At 36.9% G+C, this 19868-nt stretch overlaps 1 protein-coding gene across 3 annotated transcripts in view; it reads right to left on the reverse strand.

Annotated features, from left to right (window-relative positions):
* Nucleotides 1–19066, reverse strand: part of fli1rs (Fli-1 proto-oncogene, ETS transcription factor-related sequence) — a 24373-nt gene extending 5307 nt beyond the window's left edge. For 2 of the 3 annotated variants that reach the window (XM_059338887.1, XM_059338884.1), the window contains exons 1-5: nucleotides 18935–19066; nucleotides 10189–10376; nucleotides 7984–8147; nucleotides 2854–3057; nucleotides 670–747 (exon numbers count right to left, since the gene is read on the reverse strand). In XM_059338887.1, coding sequence (XP_059194870.1) covers nucleotides 670–747; nucleotides 2854–3057; nucleotides 7984–8147; nucleotides 10189–10376; nucleotides 18935–18952 — 652 coding nt within the window. In that variant the 5' untranslated portion in view covers nucleotides 18953–19066. Of the gene's footprint in view, nucleotides 1–669; nucleotides 748–2853; nucleotides 3058–7983; nucleotides 8148–10188; nucleotides 10377–18401; nucleotides 18795–18934 lie in introns of those variants that run through there. The other variant, XM_059338885.1, reaches the window with a different exon arrangement.
* Nucleotides 19067–19868: the final 802 nt, after the last annotated feature.

Below are 19868 nucleotides of genomic sequence, written 5' to 3' on the forward strand. Positions count from 1 at the left end.
CAGTGAATGACTTACATACAGTGCTTAACAAATGTATGAGACCACTGGCCTAAATTAACAGCATTAGTAATTAAGAAAATTATTTTTTTTAATTTTTTTCTGTAGTGGTTAATACACCAGTAAGCTCTTTAACTGAAATTATATTTTAATGCTGAAATATAATTATCAAGGAATTTTCAAATGTACTGTTTCACAAAACTGTAAAAATAGTAAAGCACATTATTTTTTCTTGATAAAGATGTCAAATTATAGTTATTTACTTGCATTCCTGAACAGAAAAATGTGTTTTCGTGGTTGAATGTACTGCTTGATTCATTTCTGACTTCTCAGAGAAGTCCAGTGAGTCGCCTCAAATCTGGCTATAAAAAGGTAAATTCAGTTTATTTGCAAAACAAATAACATTTTAGTTTTAAACAAGCTTTTGAAATATTTCTAAAATATTAGTCTTCTTGTTTTTATGACAGGTGGTCTAAATGTTTTAAGCACTGTACATATAATTGGGTACATCTGCTTGCAAAAAACAACAACTACAAACTTGATCAACTGTGACAAACTTACAACTTCCCTTTTATATGGCTTCACCAATTTTAAAGCCGCCATAATCAGTAGTTAATATTTTATTCAGATGAAACTGTTGAAGTGTTGACGGAGAGCGGCGGGTGATCTCACCTGCTTTCACCTGTAGTCGGGGTTGTTGTGGCGGTGTCGTGTTGGTGGGAGTTGTGGAGTACGAGAACGTAGGGCTACCTGAAGCAAACACCAAAAAATAGAAAAGTCAAGATTACAACAAAAAATCAGTCATACCAGCGTAGAATTTGTCATGAGTAGTGTCTTGAAATAAATAATAATCAACAACAAAATCCTTTCAAGAGAAACATGATGATTTGGACTTTTGAGTTTATGGTGTTGCTGTTGCTCTGTAAGGCTGTATTGTAAGATTTTGCTGTCATTATTTCGCAATGTTACCTTGAAAACCAAGACTAGAACATGGTGACTGGCTTCTTTAGCTGCACTTGTAACACTGGTTTGCAGAAGCAATAACACTGCAAAATTATGTAATGCAGCAAGAATCAGAAATCATGACGACACTGTGTGCTAAATACAGGAAACCTGTGTTTCAGCAAAGCGGAACAGTGATCACTACATGAGGACAGAAAAAATGTGTTTATTGGGTTTTTTCAAAGTCTTGAAAGTTTGGAAAATGCTTAATTTGAACCATTATGTTTTTAGTTAAACGTTTAAATCTAAATCTAATCCTGAAAGAGAGCTTGAATTTTTAACATACAGTCATGGAAAAAGTATTAGACCACCATTGTTTTCTTGTTTCTTGTTCATTTTAATGGCTGGTACAACTAAAGGTACATTTGTTTGGACACATATAATGAAAAATAGCTCATAAGAGTTTAATTTAAAAGCTGATATCTAGACATTTTCCATGGTTTTCTTAAATGATTTTGATTATCAAGAAAACTATAGAAAATGGCTAGATATCAGCTCTTAAATTAAACTCTTATGAGCTATTTTTTTATATTTGTCAAATGTACCTTTAGTTGTACCAGGCATTAAAATTAACAATAAACTGAAGAAAAAGGGTGGTTCCATGACTGTAATCTGTCTCCTCTGTGACGGAACATTTTTTTAAAGTTTAAAATGGAATAATTCTGTAATATTTATTGTCTAATTGCTAGATAACCGCAATCCTTTTCTCTGAAAATTACTATGAATAATCATGATCAAAACAAAAGTAATATAAACAGCTGGTAAAGTAAACAAACAGTAAATAATAATCAGAACATGCAATCAGTTGATATAATCAGCTGGTAAAATAAAGAAACGTGCCAATAAACGTATATATAAATACATTAATTACGATGGTATGAAATTATTCTGTTTACTTTATTAATTTAGAAGTGATGTGACTTTGCTTGAAGTGTTTGAATTCTTCTCTTAAAAAGCTGAACATACACTCTTTACAACTTGAAAAAAAATCAGCCTCAAATGATGGCGTCTTAACAGAAAACATCACTATGAGGTGTAGTGGTAGCAAATCATCTGATGTCAAAATCATGTCAGAAGAGATGAGAAGTTTTGTTTTGAAACACAATTTTGAACTGAGCCATGTTGATTTTGAAAAAGCTGACTCTTCAGAATGAAACAGATAAGGTGTTTCTAATATTTTGCCTACTTCCTTGATTGACTTTAATACCCAGGTGGAGTTTGGGTGTTAACAAAATGATGTCATTCTAAAAAAAGATCCAACAGATTCATATGTATGTGTATGTATATGTATATGTATGTATATGTATTTATATCTTTTTTTTTTACGGCAATAACTTGAAAGTCAAGTGTCAGTAATTTCACTATAGTATAAAAATGCCCAGGCATGTCTGTGAAAAATGGGTCCAATAAAAACATACAAAAGATCTTTTTTAATTTCTGCTCAAAATTCACTATATTGGCCATCATATGTTATCTGTAATTTATTTATTTTCCTTTTAAAATCAGTATCAACCTCATATATTCCGTATCAGTCGGGCTGTACTACCTTTGCTAAACAGTTCAAAGTATTTGACTTTGTTACGATAAAAAGCATCAAATTCTCACATTTGAGAAAGTGGCACAGCAAACTTGTGTCCTTTTTCAGTGATCCGTTAACTGTTTGTCATTTAGCGCTACATATCTTTCTCTTTTATTTTTGGTCCTGTTTACATACAGGTACAAATATTTGTGGCCACAGAACAATGAAAAAAAAATTCCATTGTTGAAATCAGACAGGCGACGAGCGGCGAACAATGTTATCAGCTGGAGAGAGAGAGAGGGAGAGGGAGATCTCAGGCATGAGGCGAGCCTTACTCTGCCGGAGGTAATTGAGGTGCGAGAGCAGGATGTCGGCGTTGTAGGCCGACGTGAGACGCATCATGTCGTCTTTAGTCATCTTGCACAGGGCCTTGCCGTCCAGCGCCTGGAAAAGCACGACGTCCACCTCCTCCAGGACGTACTCCTTGATGGCCCAGTCCAGCCACTGCCGCACGTGGTCCTGTGTCCAGACCTCCGGATCTGTCAGCACAAGCAGAAAACTCATCAGGAACAGATACTCTGGACACTGATTTATATCACAACGTCTCACCTTGTTTGAGGGATTTCTTTATAAGAGTAAATTATATTTTAGCTGGCGATAGTTTAACATATGTTTGTTTTTTTAAATAAAATGGATGCAACTGTGTCTTTAGAAAAGGCCCATACAGAAGGTTGTAGAAGCTGCAGGGAGAGGTGTCTTACACAAATGATCATAAATACTTTGGTCAAAGTTGGAGCATTTATGTCATGGATTTCCAGTGTCCAACTCCTCTCCAAAAAATGTGTTCTCCTTATTGTTTCTTCACCTTCACTGTACAGAATAATCTTTGTGCAGACTTTAAATTCACATTCATGTGCTGAAGGAGAGTTTCTGTGCTCACCTTAAACCTGAGTTTAACACGTGCAGGTTTTTCTATTTTTTTTTTTTTGGTAAAATGTGGTCCACTGTGCAAGCCTCCAGCTTCAAGTGCTTTTCTGTGACATGTTGTGTCCAACAGTTAAACTTTTAATAGTAAAAAAAATATAGAAAGACTAAAAGTAATTGTAAAACTGAACTTTTTTGTAGTTAAACTATTATTGTTATGTAACTTTTTAATGTACTCTTCATATACATGACTTGTAGCTGCGGTACTTAATACTAAATCTGCTGCTTTTTGTTGGATGAAAACATGTAGATAACTGTAGCTATGACATGTTTGGACAGATTATCTGGTCTTTGATGCTGTTCTGTTGTTTTTCTTACTAAAAATATTTTAAGAGTTTATTTTATCTTGCAGTATTTGTAACTGACAGGAGTCGAGTTTAGTCCCAAACTGTTTCACAGCAGTATGATTCAAATGAAAACACCTGAGAAGAGTAGACTGGTGGTAACCTGGAGCCAGCTGCATCAGCTGATTGGTTCAAAAGTAACCTAGTTAGTGTTTATTAGGCGGAGATTTAAGTATCACCATGCAAGCTAGTTTTTACGTAGTTGGTATCAAATATTTACACCTATTAACTGCCCGCTGTAGCTGGTTGATCCCACTGAGGGTTGAATTTTTATACGTCAAATATAACACTGAAAAAAACTTCCACAAAGCAGCAATGGAAGAAGTTGTAGGATTGTTTATCATCAGCCAAAAGTATTCAAAGTGAGCATACTGTTTTCTGCAGAAACATGGCCCCTGGGACTGATGTTATGCATGAAATTATTAGATTGCATTAAAAGGCATGCAGCAATTTACTGTAGAAGAGGCCTTAGGCAAACACGATTTGTTTGTAGGAAGTGCATGAGTAACACTAGATACTACTCCGTCATGAGTACCTGTTGTGGTACTTGTGATTCTGATGCTGTTTGTGAAGTTGGTGGTCGGTTGGCTATACTCACTATAAAAACCTGGCCTAGTTTAATCAAACTACCTTTTTTCTTTATGTGAGCTGTTCAAAAATATATTTTTTAAACTGTAAAAAAAAAGGCACTGAATATGATTTTTAAATTCTTTTTTTTTTAATTATGAAAGGCCCTAAACTGTGAAATGTTCCGAAATCACACGAGCACATACAATTGTTAAATTTGTGTTTTTCTCATTTTATTGTAGCTAACTGTGTGTGTGGCCACCACCTGCTCTGTCAATTTCCCTGAGGGTAACAGGAAGTAAACAAATAATTACCGATAATGCTGAGCTGGAAACAGCCCCAGGGGCCTTCAGCTTAAAGTTGTTATTTCTGTGGTTTTGACACCTCTGTACGTGTTGATGTGCACCAGGACTGGACAGTAATATTTTATTACTAGCTAATTGCAATTAAAAGCTGATAAAATAAGTTATTAGAGGTTTTGTTTCATATGTGTGGATAGCATTAACAGGGGGAGACAGTTTATTACATTAAAAATTTTGATAATATTTCAACTTTTGCTTGAATAAATAAATATTCACATTGAAATTGATGTAAAAAGTATTTTCCAGCCCTAATGTGCGTTCTGACATGGAATGGGTAGTCTTTTAATAGTCATAAAAAGCATTAAATGTGATGTTTTTTTATTTTAAATAGATGCCGTTAAAGTGCTCCTGTCTTGTATATTATTTTATTTTTTTGTGTGTTTTTATTTTATCATTTTGGGGAACGTTTTGTACATCGTAATTTCTCTTTAAAATTAAAAAAATGTTAAAATATTTATTTAAGTTGCTGTCTTATTGCATATTACACTTTGATAACATTCCGCTGTAATACATCCCATTTCAACCCTATCTTTTATCAAGTATGTCTATTTACTAATTTGCAACATCAAACATCTTATTTTAGAAACGTATAACTGCCCAGATTAGTTTTTCTTATCAACACATTTGATTTTCTTTTCATCTTTATAATCTCTGTTCTTGTAATTCAGTGTCTGCAGGTAGAAACTAAAAAACTGTTAATGTTTGCTTGAAGATAAAGGCAAGATCCTATCAGCATTGCAAAAATGCTGATAAGACGAGGCTGAGAGTTTTACATTTCTGCTATTCTTTATGATAACATCAGAAGATGTTGCTCCAGTACTAAATCTAAGTAAATTCTTCACATTGCCCAAACACATTATGAAATATAAAAACGTTAAATATAAATATATTTATTGGTTTTTATAGTTTTTCATCCTATAGAAACTTTTAACAACTAAAAAATTAGTTTGAAATTGATCTCAATGTGTTGTTATAGCTCTAAAATATATCGCAAGTCTGTTTCAGGAAGGTAAGCTCACTTCCAGTAGCAAACAATGACTGTAAATTGCCTGTAATATTAGGCATTCGCTGTCGCCGTAAACAGAGGCCACCACACCCTCCTGCCCTGATTGTCCTTGGTCAACACATGCCACTGTGATGCAACATCCGCGTATTATGAAGCAGAATAAGTCAGCGCTGGTGACTCATTGACCAATCTCGTTGGATTCCACAGAGCTGAGTTTTAAATCTTATACTGCACGTCCCTAGAGCACCGTCTGAGGTGGGATCCCTCCAGACAGACTGAGTCACCGAAACATGCTGCTTTGAACTTTTTATATAGTGAGTCTCAAAGGGCTGATTACAGTATGGGAACTGTAAGAGAGAGAAAACGTAAAATATGTCATCGGGTTAGTTTTTAGTTCGGTCGGGCCAGTGATTCATAGCGAGGATGAAATGTTTGGACGGTAGCTTGTCTAAACCTTGACTCTGACGATTCAGATAGTGGTGACGCATCACTGTCTCTACTCTGAGTTGTATGTCACTGATTTTCCCCTGCAAAGAAAAAGGGAAATCCACTGCTCACAATTCAGCTGCAGCAAAAGTTGGTTTCTACCAAACATGAGGCAACTCCGCTTAAACACACAGCAAATTAGCAATTAAAGCGTTCTGACTTTGACTTGAACTCAAGTGTTTTTGGATGAATGTTACCTTGAATGTCTGTAAAATGATGACACATCCTTCCTGTTTTGTTGTCACGTTCATATTCAACTATCTATCTCGTATGTTTTAAGTAGAGCCCGATACACGCAGAAAGTGTTGCTTGGCGTGATTTAGAAATTGTTAGCTTTTTTTAAAAATTAAATGGTCCTCAATTGCCTGAAACTGAACAGTAATTATGTTTATTTTATTCTTATTGCTTTATTTTCTCAGTTATTTATATAATTGGCTGACAATGTTATACAATGCTTGCATAATGTATGGTATATTATTTTTTATGTTTGATAAAGAAGCTCTATGGGAACCTTTGCAGAGTGGTGAAAGATTGGTGAACAATCCACATTTCAATTTTCATTCCATCTTAAAATAAATTATATCGGTCAGTATCGGCATCGGTCTCAAAAATTGTATTTTATTTACTTTTCTAGTTTTGAGAATAAGGCTGGCGTTATTCTATACTTCTCTTATTGTCAACAGATGCCATGAACATAAAAATACAATAAGAAGAGAAAGGATGTTGGAAAGGACTGTTCACCCTGGTCATTTGGCTGGTACATAACAAAATGGTAGTTAATAGTACAGTTATTAGTGGGGAGCTGATGACAAAGGAGCTAAGCAAAGTTGTCATTCATCTAGTTACAGCAAACATTTTCCTACGCTGTGACAAGAGTGTATGCATGATGTATTCTCAATGATGTCGAGATATTTTACTCTTTTCGCGGCTGGTTCGCCATGCTTCATATTACTCCACTGCACATTTGGTTGTTAGTGCTAAACTTAATCTCAGAGAGTCCACAACAAGCTGCGTATCGGTCAATAAGTTAGTTTATACTGAAGGTAGCCAGCAATAGGGCTGTAAAAATAATGTTAGAGTATTAATTCTAAAAAAAACAAAAAACACATTGCTTCAAACTATTTGAATTTATTTTTTTGCATTATGTCCAGAAGAAGACATGAGACATAAACACTTATAGATGTATAATTATTTAGAGATGGACATGTTTTTACATTGTAGACTGTATGTAAAGCTAGACAGCCAAAACATCCGGCTCTCCCCCTGGTGGCAGGCTGCAGTATGAGTTATAAACCCTGCCTCCATGTTAGTGAAGGGGACAGGAGCAAAATTAAAAAGGTGAAATATTTTTCCCATAGATGGTATCTGTCTCTATCTCGGAAAAACGGAGTATTGACAGTTTTAACCATCAAGAAAGTTAATATCTTGATGTCAATTTCGGGTTTATGAAAATCCTTTTTGTACGTCTAAAAAAAGAAAAGTCAGTAATGTGATACACTTTTTTTGACAGGTTTTCTGGTCGGGCATGATATCAGGGTTAAAAAGATGTTGAGTTTGGCTGTGGCTTTGGAGAGCAGTGTTTGTTGTTGGTGCTGCTGGTTTCAGTTATTGATATTGCACAAGCATAGTGCGTGCCAGCTCTTGGGAAAGCGCCTTGTGATGGCGTCGGCCTTGTGTGAGGATGGAGGGTGAGTGAAGTTGTGTGACTCTGCTCACCTGCCGGCACTATGACCCTCTTCTCCTCCGTGGTGCTGGGTGGCGTGGCCGTCTGGGGGCTGATGCGAGGCTCCGGGTAGGAGGCCTGGTACGGCATCTGGGCCCCGTCGTTGCTCATGTGTCTGGAGCGTTTGGTGACGCTGCAGTCCACAGGGGACTCGCGGCTAGAGCAGACAGATGAGAAGAGTACAGAGGCTTTTTTTATTGGTCAAAAACATTTTATAAAACTGTAAAGGTTGCTCACTGTTGGTACATTTCCATTTATCCAGCTTTAAGAACTATCGCTTTAAATAATGTGATATTTACAGTTGCTGCTCATTTGGCAATAGATTTCACAGCTTCTACTTGATGCAAGTTTATTTCCTCTTGCAGTGTTTGTGAATACCTGTAGCTGACTGGAGATAAATTTAGCCAAGAACTCTTTCACACCAACACAGTTCCAATGAAAAGGTCTATAAAGAGTTGAACATTTATAGTTTGAACCTCACAAACTCTCAGAAAAAAAAACTTCCATATAGCAGCAGTCAGGTGATTTGCTTAAGGACTTATAAAGAGCCATCACAACAATGTTTAAAATACTCAATTCCAAATCCTACTTTGGTGAAAGTACAGAATCAGGCAAAAGTATTACTCCCTCTGCAGAAACATGATACATTATTCTTATATTGTATTTATAGGCCTGTAGCATTTACTGTTGTAGCTGCTTTATTATGGTCACCAGGTAAATCTGAGATGCGTAATAAGAGTAGAGAACAAAAAAAAAATTGTGACACAGCATGGGGACCAATCTGCCAAGCTCATGTTTTATTTGCTCTGATGCGTCTGGTCCACTTAAATCTGTCGGGATGGGTCAGGTTTAATACGATGACTGTCGTCCAGAGCAACTAAAAAAAAAAACTCAAATCAAAATGTCGACAAGGCAGCGCTGATAGAATATAAATCAAGATTCTGTTACTGCGTCGGATATAGAAAAACATTTTAGTGACTGTTTAGCTGTCATTTGAGAAAGTTTGTAACCCGGCTGCCATTTGCTATCAGTGGTGGAAGAAGTATTCAGATCTCCTTACTTAAGTAAAAGTACTAATGCCACACTGTGATATTACTTTACTACAAGTAAAAGTCCTGCATTCAAAACTTACTTCAGTAAAAGTACAAAAATATCAGCATCAAAATGTACTCAAAGTATCAAAAAGTAAAAGCACTTGTTATGCAGAATAGACCCACTCAGATTGTTTTATATATTCTAAATATATAATTGCATCCATTGACAGCGTTTTACTGCTGTCAATGGAGGGCTTGAACTACTTAATAAACTTTTAAGTGGTTTAATTTATAAACATGCGTAATCACTTTAATTTGATCATGTTTTATGTTAAATCTCGACTTGAAAAGTAACTAAAGCTGTCGGCTAAATGAAGTGGAGTAGAAGTATAAAGTTACATATGTGGAAATACTCAAGTTAAGTAAAAGTACCTCAAAATTGTTCTTAAGCACAGTACCTGAGTTAATGTACTTGGTTACATTCCACCACTGTTGAAAATGGACCAAGCTTCACCCCAACTTTCATGTGCCACTCAGTCACACATCAAAAATGAACTGAGGGGTTCAACACTAATTCAACACACTAGTGTAGCAGTGCCGGTCTAGTATTCTTATTTTCTTTCTCTTTTTTGGTAAAACATTGGACCATTTGAACCTCTAACATCTCCGAAAACCTGACAAGTGATCCCAAGTTTTATTTTATATTTTTTTGGTCAGTAAGGCTAGGAAGAACTCCTCTGATCTTAAATATTCAATGATATTTAAGAAGCTCATTGCAGGTTTTTCTACATAAAACCTTATTCTGGAAACATACTTAAATGTAGTGGAGTTTTTAAAAAATGCAGCACTTCTCCCTGTTTTGTAGTGGAGTGTAAAGCAGCATTACATGGAAATACCCAAAGGATAAGAAGCTCAAAATTAGTAAATATACCCAGTAACTTTCCACCCCTGGCGAAATACGATCAGTTAATTAAAATATATGACCACATCTCCACCTGTGATGGATGGTAATGGAAAACAACAAAGGCTTGCTTTTGGTAAGACAACAATAAACATTTTTTTGTCTCTGGAAAAACCCAGATGTTGACTTGCAGCGTGACAAATCTGGAGTGAGACAATCCGGGAACCTGTGCTCCCCTGTGGCCTCGGCCCGTCCTGACTCACCTGGTTCCATTGACGTGTTCGGCTCTTTTCCCAGGATTCTGCGCCGCCCACTCCGGCTCGGTGGGCTCGGGACTCTGCTTGGAGGCCTGGCTGAACCCGCTGGGCGACGTCATCTCGGCCTTCATGTGCACTGCGGCGTAGGGCGGCTCGAATATGGGCTGATCCTCACTCACCACGGACAGCGCTTCCTGTCCAACAGAGCAGCAGCGGTCAGTGTCTGCCATTAATGTGTCGGGTCACAACCTGTGGAAACTGTCTTTTTCCACGTGCAGACTCTGTTTATTCCACCACAGTGAACACAACTACAGCCATGTTATCTTTAAGAGCTGTAGGAGGACTTACAGACTTTAAGGGGAGACACTTCAGGTGAAAGGGTCTAGATTTAAATATGCAACCAGGGAATATCTTGTTAAATATGTGCTACTTTTGCAGAACAGATATCTGAACTCTGGATAACGCCAGAGTTAAAGGTTTTTACAGAGGGAGTTTTGAATATCTCTCTTTATCATTCTAGATAATACTGTCATCAATAACTCTTACGGTCACATGATTTATTTTTTAACAAAAAAAAAATAGGAAAAAAAGCTTGCCAGGCAAAAACTTCATTCTCATTTTGGGTTATTTTGCTTTCATAAGCTGTTTTCATTCAGACTAGTGGAAAAGAAAACAGCCCGAATACACTTTTAGGTGTTTATTTTAATTAACTTTGTCTATTTGTGTCTGTAGGTTTCTTCTAAATTGAAAAAAGTAAGCATTCGATAATGTCTCATTTGCATATTTAAACATAAACAGCTGGCAGAGTTTCATGGTTAGATTAGTTGTTGTTTTTTTACCACCATATTTACCAGTGTCTTGCAAAATGTGTGGAATTTTACAGATCTTATCTTTAAAGACCAGAACCAGAAAATACCCACATCAGTAGCACTTAAATACATAATTTTTTAAAAAATTTTTATTCCCATCTACTTTCTGGATTTTGATTGTTCATATGTGGGTTTTTTGACACTGACACTATTTTCTAATGTATGGAGTTATAAAAAAAAAAAAAAAAATTACTTTAATGACAATCACATTTATTTCCTGAAAATATATAAAAAGTAGCACATATGAAATTTAAGAAAAGCAGTCTGTTTGATGTTAGTTAAAGCCTTTCCCTTATTCACCTGTAGTGTCTTTGACTGATTAAAACTTTAAAGCTCTTAGGAATACTCAGAAGTGAAATCATAAGTAAACTGTTGAGGCAGTGAGGAGGCTGTCTAATCTTAAACATCAGTAACCTTAACCACAGTTTTATTTTGTCGTTAGGATTGGGGTTGCAAGGGGGGGTTGGGTGTTAGCTCAAGGTGGAGTCTAATCGAGATTTAAGTCCGTCCTTCCTGTGCTCAGCACCTACAACGAGGCCTCAAAACCACCCCGAGATGGCACTTTCATCCCACGCACTCAGGAGGGCAAACACCGGACCTGTTGTTCTGTCTGCTGCTCACATTAAGTGTGTGTATGTGAGATGTGGCCACTGCAGTCTAAGTGCGTGTTTGTTTAGAGGAGTTGAGCATTGTCTTTGGGCCTTGTACGTCAGCGCCGTGCTTTTTCAGTGGCCTACAGGAAACCTGGCCGCCATGTGCAGAGGAACCTTTTGGCACAGGCCAAGGGAGAGGAAATGGTGGAGGAGGGGGGGACGGTGTAAAAATGTGGGTCATTTTAAAGCTGGAAAACAACCCTAAAGGCCTGTGTTGAGAGGAGGAGAGGGGGCCAGGTTCACTGGACAGCTAGAAGAGTATCGCCTTGATTGAAGTGCCGCCTCGCATTGTTTGGTCTTTTTGGGGTTTTTTTGCCTGTGTGTTTTTTTTATAGCTCAATTGTTGCCCGAGCATTGTACACCTCACGTTAATGCATGGCACACAGTTTGGCATTTCCTCGAAGCTGCAGACAAACTGATACAGAAGTCAGTGTGAGTGCGATTTCAGCAGCCTGCTGCTGCATGGAGCTTTGGCTGCTGAACGCTTTTTTAATTTTGTTTTCAGAGCAAGTAGAGGGTTTAAATAAAGAAAAAAACAACAACCCCATGCTGTTTGAACTTGCATCTAACAAATATTACCTGATTTAAAGACACAGGAACTTTACATGTGCAGCAATCATTTTAAGTTATGCATCCAAATTTAAGTTTGATGCTAACTATATTTCTGTAAGTTGAGCTAAAGCATTTTGATAGGATGCACCAACTGGTGGAATGTGAATAAATCAGAATGCTATTATGTCTTAAAGTGACTTAGGTTGTTAACAGTAGCTCATTAACAGCTAACTTGTCCTCTGTTATAGATATGGGCTGCTAAAATAATCTTTGTCACGCTGAAAACTAATTTTTTTATCTAACTAATAGCCAGTAGAAAATGTGTGTGTTTCTGAAACCACAGAGACATTGATCTGCAAGGTTTTTGTAGGCCTGGAAATCATACATATGTTAATGTGCAATTTCACAAAACAGTGAGATGTTTAAAGCCCGGGGAGACAGGCCTTCACATCCCATTGTCCGTTACGCCTTCCGAGCCAATTTAATTCCAACTCATTACCAAAAGTTTTAAATTTTTTATTTTTTTTTTTGAAAGGAAGGTTCAACACAATGGCACTTGAGACCTGTGGACACACTTTGATGTGTTAAATCAGTGGAATTCCCCTGTAAAAGTTAATGTTAAACACTGTAAATGAATTGAAATGGAAGAATTTGTTGTAAGCCACAAGGCTGTCTTCAAGTGAAGAAATCCTGAGTCGACTCATCTTCATGCAATTGTGTCAACTAATCAATTAGTTGAATTTTCACCGACAGTTTCTCCACAACACCCCACTTTAAATCTTGTGTTTACCAGTGATATACTTGAGTGTAATTCAGCGTAAAAAAAAGCATAAAAATATGACTTATAAACAAAGGAAATGTTGGTCGACTGAGACCAAAGAGCCCAATTAATCAACTAAGAGGACAGTCCTACAAATTAAAGGCTACCGATACCTAATTTTGCATAAAAGTTTGAATAATTTTGAAAAACAGAAGAACAGGTTTTTTTTTAAGTGTTTCGCAGGACTTCATATTGTCCGCCTTAGCTTTGTTTTGACCACACTCGCTGTTTTCTTCTCCTTCAGCTGGTCGCTTTGTTTTTACTTCTGTCGTGTTGTCCTCTCTCCCCCACTCTTCCTCTCACACGCCGAGTGCCTTCCGAGGCCCTTTTTCTCTGTGCAGAAGTGAAACAGTTGGCCGATAGAACGGGCTACTGACAGCAAATTCTCATGAGAAGACTTGACGGTGAATAGTTTTAAGGTCGTGGTTTCAGATGATTTTTTTAAAAGCTTTTTGTGCTCAACTCTCAAAACTGTTGATGTTATCGTGACTCACAGCCACTCGACACATTCAGTTTTGTACATTTAGTGACAAGCTCATGCTTTGACAACCACAAACTCGCACTCCCGCTCTTTCTTTATCTTCCCCTTGTGCTCTCCCTCTTTCTGTCTCTCTCTCTCTCTCTCTGTCTCTCTCTCTCTCTCTTTCTTTCTCTCTCTCCTTCTTTCTCTCTCTCTCTCTCTTTCTCTCTCTCTCTCTCTCTCTATCCCTTTCTGCCCCCCCCCTCTCTCTCTCTCTTTCTCTCTCTCTCTCTCTCTCTCTCTCTCTCTCCCTTTCTCTCTCTGTCTCTATCCCTTTCTGCCTCTCTCTCTCTCTCTCTCTCTCCCTCTTTCTGTCTCTCTCTCCTCTGCACACTGATACAAATATACCAAAATGCGGCCTGACCGCTGATGCCACAACTGACTTCCTGTTCAGTGTGTTTTCAGCCCGTTGCTCAGTCACACAAAACAACTTTTAAAAACACGACCTTCTCGGGGCTGACGCTGTGCTAGAGCCTCCGTGTCCTAAAATGCACACCGGCTGTGTTCAAGTTTGATAGTAAACACTTTTCACTTGCTGTAAGGGCACAAAGTCCTGCACCGAAACTTTTGACTTGACGTTAAGTCAGCAGCTTTGCAGGTTGCATCATGCGGTCTTGCCCAAACCGAGAGCTCAGAGCGTGATGTTTACGACATGGACGTTCATACTTCTTCCATCTTCATAACTTTAGATGAATAGTTTTAACTTCTTTAAAAACTCCAGTTCTAACCACACCACCACCTGGGGCTTGTAAACTGCATCTAAGAGAATTATAATAAAAAGTTTACACTATGACACACCCTCAATGAGATAGTTTGAGTTGATGGTTATCAGTGGTGGAAGAAGTATTCAGATCCTTTACTTTAGTAAAAGTACTAAAACCACACTGTGATATTACTCCGCTACAAGTAAAAGTCCTGCATTCAAAACTTAAGTAAAAGCACAAAAGCATTAAAATGTACTTAAAGTATCAAAAATAAAAGTACTCGTTTTGCAGAATGAACCCAATGAGATTGTTATTATATTCTAATAATTGTATTTATTATTTTTAATGCGTTGATGTTATCAGCGTTTTACTGTTGTTGAGATAAGGCTCATTTGAACTCCTTAACATACTTTTATGGGGTTTTATTTATAAACATGCAGTTCATTAAAAAAATTTCATGTTTTTCATGTTAAATCTCGACTTGAAAAGTAACTAAAGCTGCCAGATATTTAGTGCAGTAAAAAGTACAATATTTGCCTCTAAAATTTAGTTAAGTACAAGTTTGACGTTACATATGTGGAAGTACTCACGTAAAGTACCAGTACCTCAAAACTGTACTTGAGTAAATGTACTTGGTTATATGCCACCAACTGATAGTCACGTTGTGAATCTGACATGGGAGGTGTTGGTACAGTTCAAGTACATTTACATTTACATTTAGTCATTTAGCAGACGCTTTTATCCAAAGCAATTTACAGGAAGAAAAAAGCAAACAATCAAGGTATAGTGCAGTAAGAGCCATTAGTGCAGCAATAAGTCCTGCAGTACCTCGATATAATGTGACAGTATTATATGGTTGATTGTTTGCTTTCACAAAATATTTATACATTTTTGATGAAGAATCATCAGTAATGTGGGTATAATGACTAAGCTGGAATATAACATCACTTTACTGTAAAGCAGCCTTTAAAACCAGGACACCTATATAAAGACTATGTCTTGCGTCACCGTATCGGTATAAGTTCGATATATTGCCCAGCCCTACTATAATATATATAACATATGAGTTTATTCTTGATGTGGGTGGAGCAGCGGTTTAAGTGACCTTATTTTGCCTGGCTAGAGATTATTTTAGGAACTACTTCTGGTAACTAGGGCTGCTAGTTAAGAGTAGTTACTTGGTATGTAAAACATCTGAAAACAGAGAAAATGAATCCGGAGGCAAAGTTAACATAATTAAATGTTTTATTTTGTTTATTTATTCTTTTTAAAAGCAAAAATAACCTGTTTACCACAATGTTATATACAGAAAAGCAAACTTTTCTCTCTTTTGAGAAATTTGAGCCATTTATTTTTAGCTTGAAAAATTTATGATGGATCAATTTTCAAAATTGCTGCAAATAATCGATTTTCTGTCAATCATCTAATCGATTAATCTGCTTATGGTTTCAGTGTTGGTAGCCTGAAACCAGGTGGCGGGTGAAATAAACACTGTAAAAAAAATAAAGATTGTTAAATAACTTTTGGGTGTTTACTGTTTTTCTGTTGTTTTTCCCCAGATGATTTCTTTAAAAATATGGATAATATACCATAAATATTTGTATTTTACTTTAATATGACTGCTAGTGTGACTTTTTGCTGCTTTTTTTTTAGTGATATCTTTTAACATTTTTTGCGTTGAATTTAAAGATTCTTGTAAGAAAACATGAAGTTACCTTAATTTTACATTCAGCACAGTGTTGTGTGTTTTTTTAATAAAAATCCACTGTAATTTAACATTTTCATCTATTATATCCCCTTATATTAATTTACAGATTTCAACTTGAATTTATGCTTAATATTTTTAATAAAAAATATTTTACCTTATTTATGGCATTTGTACTTAATGTAGAAAAAAAGTAAAATAATACAGTACATTTCTGGAAATTTTAAAATTTTCTTCCTTTCTTGTGAATTAATGTGTCATTTCACATCTCGGGAGTAAAAGTATTCAAATATAACAAGGGGAAAATTGGTCACAACAAGTGAATGTGTACCTGTGACAAGGAAACATTGCTTTGTTTTAAAGAGGCCACAAGCCAAAAAGTTTGGGAACCACTGCTCTAAAATGCAACCAAGGATGTGGTTAACAACTACTTTGCTGCATGCACCAATTATACGATTTATATTCAAAGTCTGATTTGGACTTTCTTTATTTGGGAAGTGTTAAAATAGCTGATTTGATGCCATATTTTGGTCCCATTATCATCTGATAAACAATCCTCGTGTCAATAATGGTCTTTTTTTCATACTAAAACATTTGGGTTTTTGTTGTTGTTATTGATTGAGATTTTGTGTGAAGTCACAAGTAGTATTTTACATTTTAGAGCTAAATACTGTACTTACAGCTGCATGGAGTTATTTTTGTCTTTAATATACAATAAAAATTGACACACTGCCATAAAAAATGGGTTTGAGAGCAAAACTATCAACACTGCAATTAAAAACTGTTGCACAAAAAACTGCAACTTGAATACATTTGTCATTAATACATGATGCAAATCAAAAACTTTTGTTTGTAAAACGAAAAGGTTGCTCGTTAAAACAAACAAAGATTTGTCAATACATCAGCATTTTTTTAAAATTACATTTGCAATAAATAAGTTGGGGGGTTTTTTTTACATTAAGGGCAGACCCAAATAGCTTACATACTTTGACATGTTGATTAAACTAATCTTAGATGGTTGTGATATCCTGCAGGGCTCTGGGAGGATTGAACTCTCACAAAACAAGGTGTCGCCTACAATAACAGGTCAGAGATCAAGTTGTGCAAAGGCACAGCCCTCTGTGCTTGCCGTGTCTGAGGCAAGTGGCAGAAAGCAGAAGTAAAAGTTGAAGCAAGCTGATTTTGCAAAGGCCTGAGCAGCTGCGCTTCGTGCTCCACAAACAACAGTGCGGTTTTGACAGCTCGGAGCCTGGCAGCGCGCAGGCCTCTGTAGGCCTCTGCAGGCCTCCAGCCTGCAGTGTGAGCGGACAGTGTGGCGTTCAAACAATGCAACGCCTCACTTCGTCCACTTCGTTTCTTTCTGAGGAGGCTTTGTTGCCCCTTTTCGACATTTTTTTTCTAGTCCACGGAGCGGAAACGTGTGCGGAAAGTCTGAGGTTTGAGACAGGAAGCCTGCTGAGTTCAGATAACGACACCTGACAAGTGCTCCCGTTTGCAGCCATAAATTATACTGAAAATAACCTCAAACACACAATCTGCTGCGACACAGTGCAGGGGAATAATTATCTGAAGAATTTAGAAGAATCCTGCGTGTGTATCAGCATCTAAACACCCCAAAAATAACCCAAATACAGCCTAAACAATAAAAGATTAACTTGCTTAATGAATGATTTACATGTGGTTTCAGCATTTTCTTATTTTTCTTCTCTCAATATACAAAATCACTATTTGTCCCCAGGGAAATGTGTGTTAGACTTAAAGGCAGCCACTTTAAAATAAGTAGTGAAGAAACTGACATTTAAATGAGTGCAACCCAACCCTGTAATTCCTCTTTTTTATATATCACAACGAAAAATAATGTAACTCGATTGACTTAACCGTCAGAAATGCATTAGTAAACATGGAAATATTAGTTCCCCAATCTACCGAGGCCCATTTTTATTCTAGTTTTACCATTAGCTGAGTCAGACATTAATCCTTGTGTTGAAATATCAAATAATTCGTGAAAATAAATCGTGTAAAACAGTTTAGGATTGTGGGTGTTAATATTGCGTCGAAGTCATGGAAACATTTTCTCAGAAGATTACAAGAATATTTAACTGTAGAAATAATAAAAATAAAAACATACAGCCAATATTAGTTACACATTCGTCAAGAAAAACATGAATGTTAGTAGTATTTTAGTCTGCGTTAACGAGTTCAGTTGTTTGCCTTTTCTTTCTTTGCGCAATAATCCGTTTTCAGGGTCCAACTCTGAAACAGAGACAAACTGAGACAAAAAGTGCTTTTCGATTTTAAGTCCTGACGTGAAGGCCTTTATTTCTGCGTTTTATAGAAGATAGGAAGTGCTGGCCTGGACAAGATTAACAGCTGTAAAGGTATGAAATGTGAAATACCAGTGATCTGATGGAAATGGATCCTCCTGCTCGTTATAAAACGGCCTCTCGCTGTATCCAAGTTGGTCCATGGCGCCTTCAGGGACACCTGCCTTGCGCGCACCATTAAAGTCCAGCATCCGTTCATTAACTCAATCTTCGTTAAAGTTTGTAAAGTAATTTCCCTCTCCGTGCGCTATTTTCTATTGCTGTTCAGTGGATACAATTCGGGCTAAGCTCCCATTAAATACAGAACTTGGAAGAAAAAGAAAAAAGCCCGAAACGCGTTTGGAAATCCCTTTTTTTTACGCGTATAACCGGCCACCAATTAGTGTTTTTATCTGAGTGTAAAGATGTAGTGGTTAGTTGTGTTATTATAGAGCCGACATACAACCACGAACGGGAAGGAAGAGGAAATTTTGTACAAGAAGGAAAGAGTGGGGAGCTCGCATCACCGCCTCGACTCTCTCACTCAGCAGACTCAGGGCTGCTGTGGGTGGCCGCCTGTCATTTTCACCAGCAGCAGCAAGAGCGTTAAAAACAAGAACACGTACCTTTATCGTACAGTCCATTGCAGCAGCCTCGCGCTCTTTGTCATTTAGTCGTTTTTGTAAATGTTGCAGTAAATTTAGCCTTCTAGCGTCACTTCAATGCATGCAGGGGTGCATTGGCTCTATGGCGCAAACCATTGCAGTTACAATTTTTTGCTCACAGACCATAACCGGATGACAAGTTTTTTTCCTCTCTCTCTCTCTCTCTCTCTCTCTCTCTCTCTCTCTCTCTCTCTCTCTCGCTCTCTAAATTGGGAAGTGAACTCACTCTTTAACACTGAAAGCACTGAAACTGCTTCTCATGAAACCGACACTTTGCAGCGCAGAGGCTTAAAAGAAGTACACACACAAAAAAACTCTTGGAGGACAAACATGAGATGATTACTCAATGCCTTTAAAGTGTGAGAATGAAAAAAAAGACAAAAATCTCTGTAAAATTGTGGTTTTTGGAGACAACCTCTCTGAACTGCTTATAGGTTAACAAATGTTCTATTAGAAAAAAGAAAGCCTAAATGTGACATTTCTGTCGCAATCACTTTATTCTATATTTCTTTTAAAAGAATAATAAACCATTTGGGATGGCTAAATTCTGTTTAAAAACATTCAATTCTGCTCCTCGGCTTTGGTCATACTGTAAGGCCATGATTAACTCTGCTGAGCAGAATGGTCACCTGAGAAATATTCACTGAAAATGTTACTTTGTTTACACAGAGCAGAGAGGAGAGGACAGAAGCGGCTGTGAGTACAAGTTGTAAAATTACAAATAGTTCAATATGTGCATGTGGAGGCCCAATTCTTTATTTCCAATATTCACGTCTTTGTATGTTTTGTAGGTGTTGTATGTATGAATTCAATTTTAATAAAATTTTAAAATATTATTAATCAGGGAAATTTAACTTTTGTTTCATATTAGTCTATCCTCTCAAACTCAATGAGG

Source organism: Centropristis striata, chromosome 8, assembly GCF_030273125.1.
Source record: "Centropristis striata isolate RG_2023a ecotype Rhode Island chromosome 8, C.striata_1.0, whole genome shotgun sequence".
In the NCBI taxonomy this organism is placed as follows: Eukaryota; Metazoa; Chordata; class Actinopteri; order Perciformes; family Serranidae; genus Centropristis; species Centropristis striata.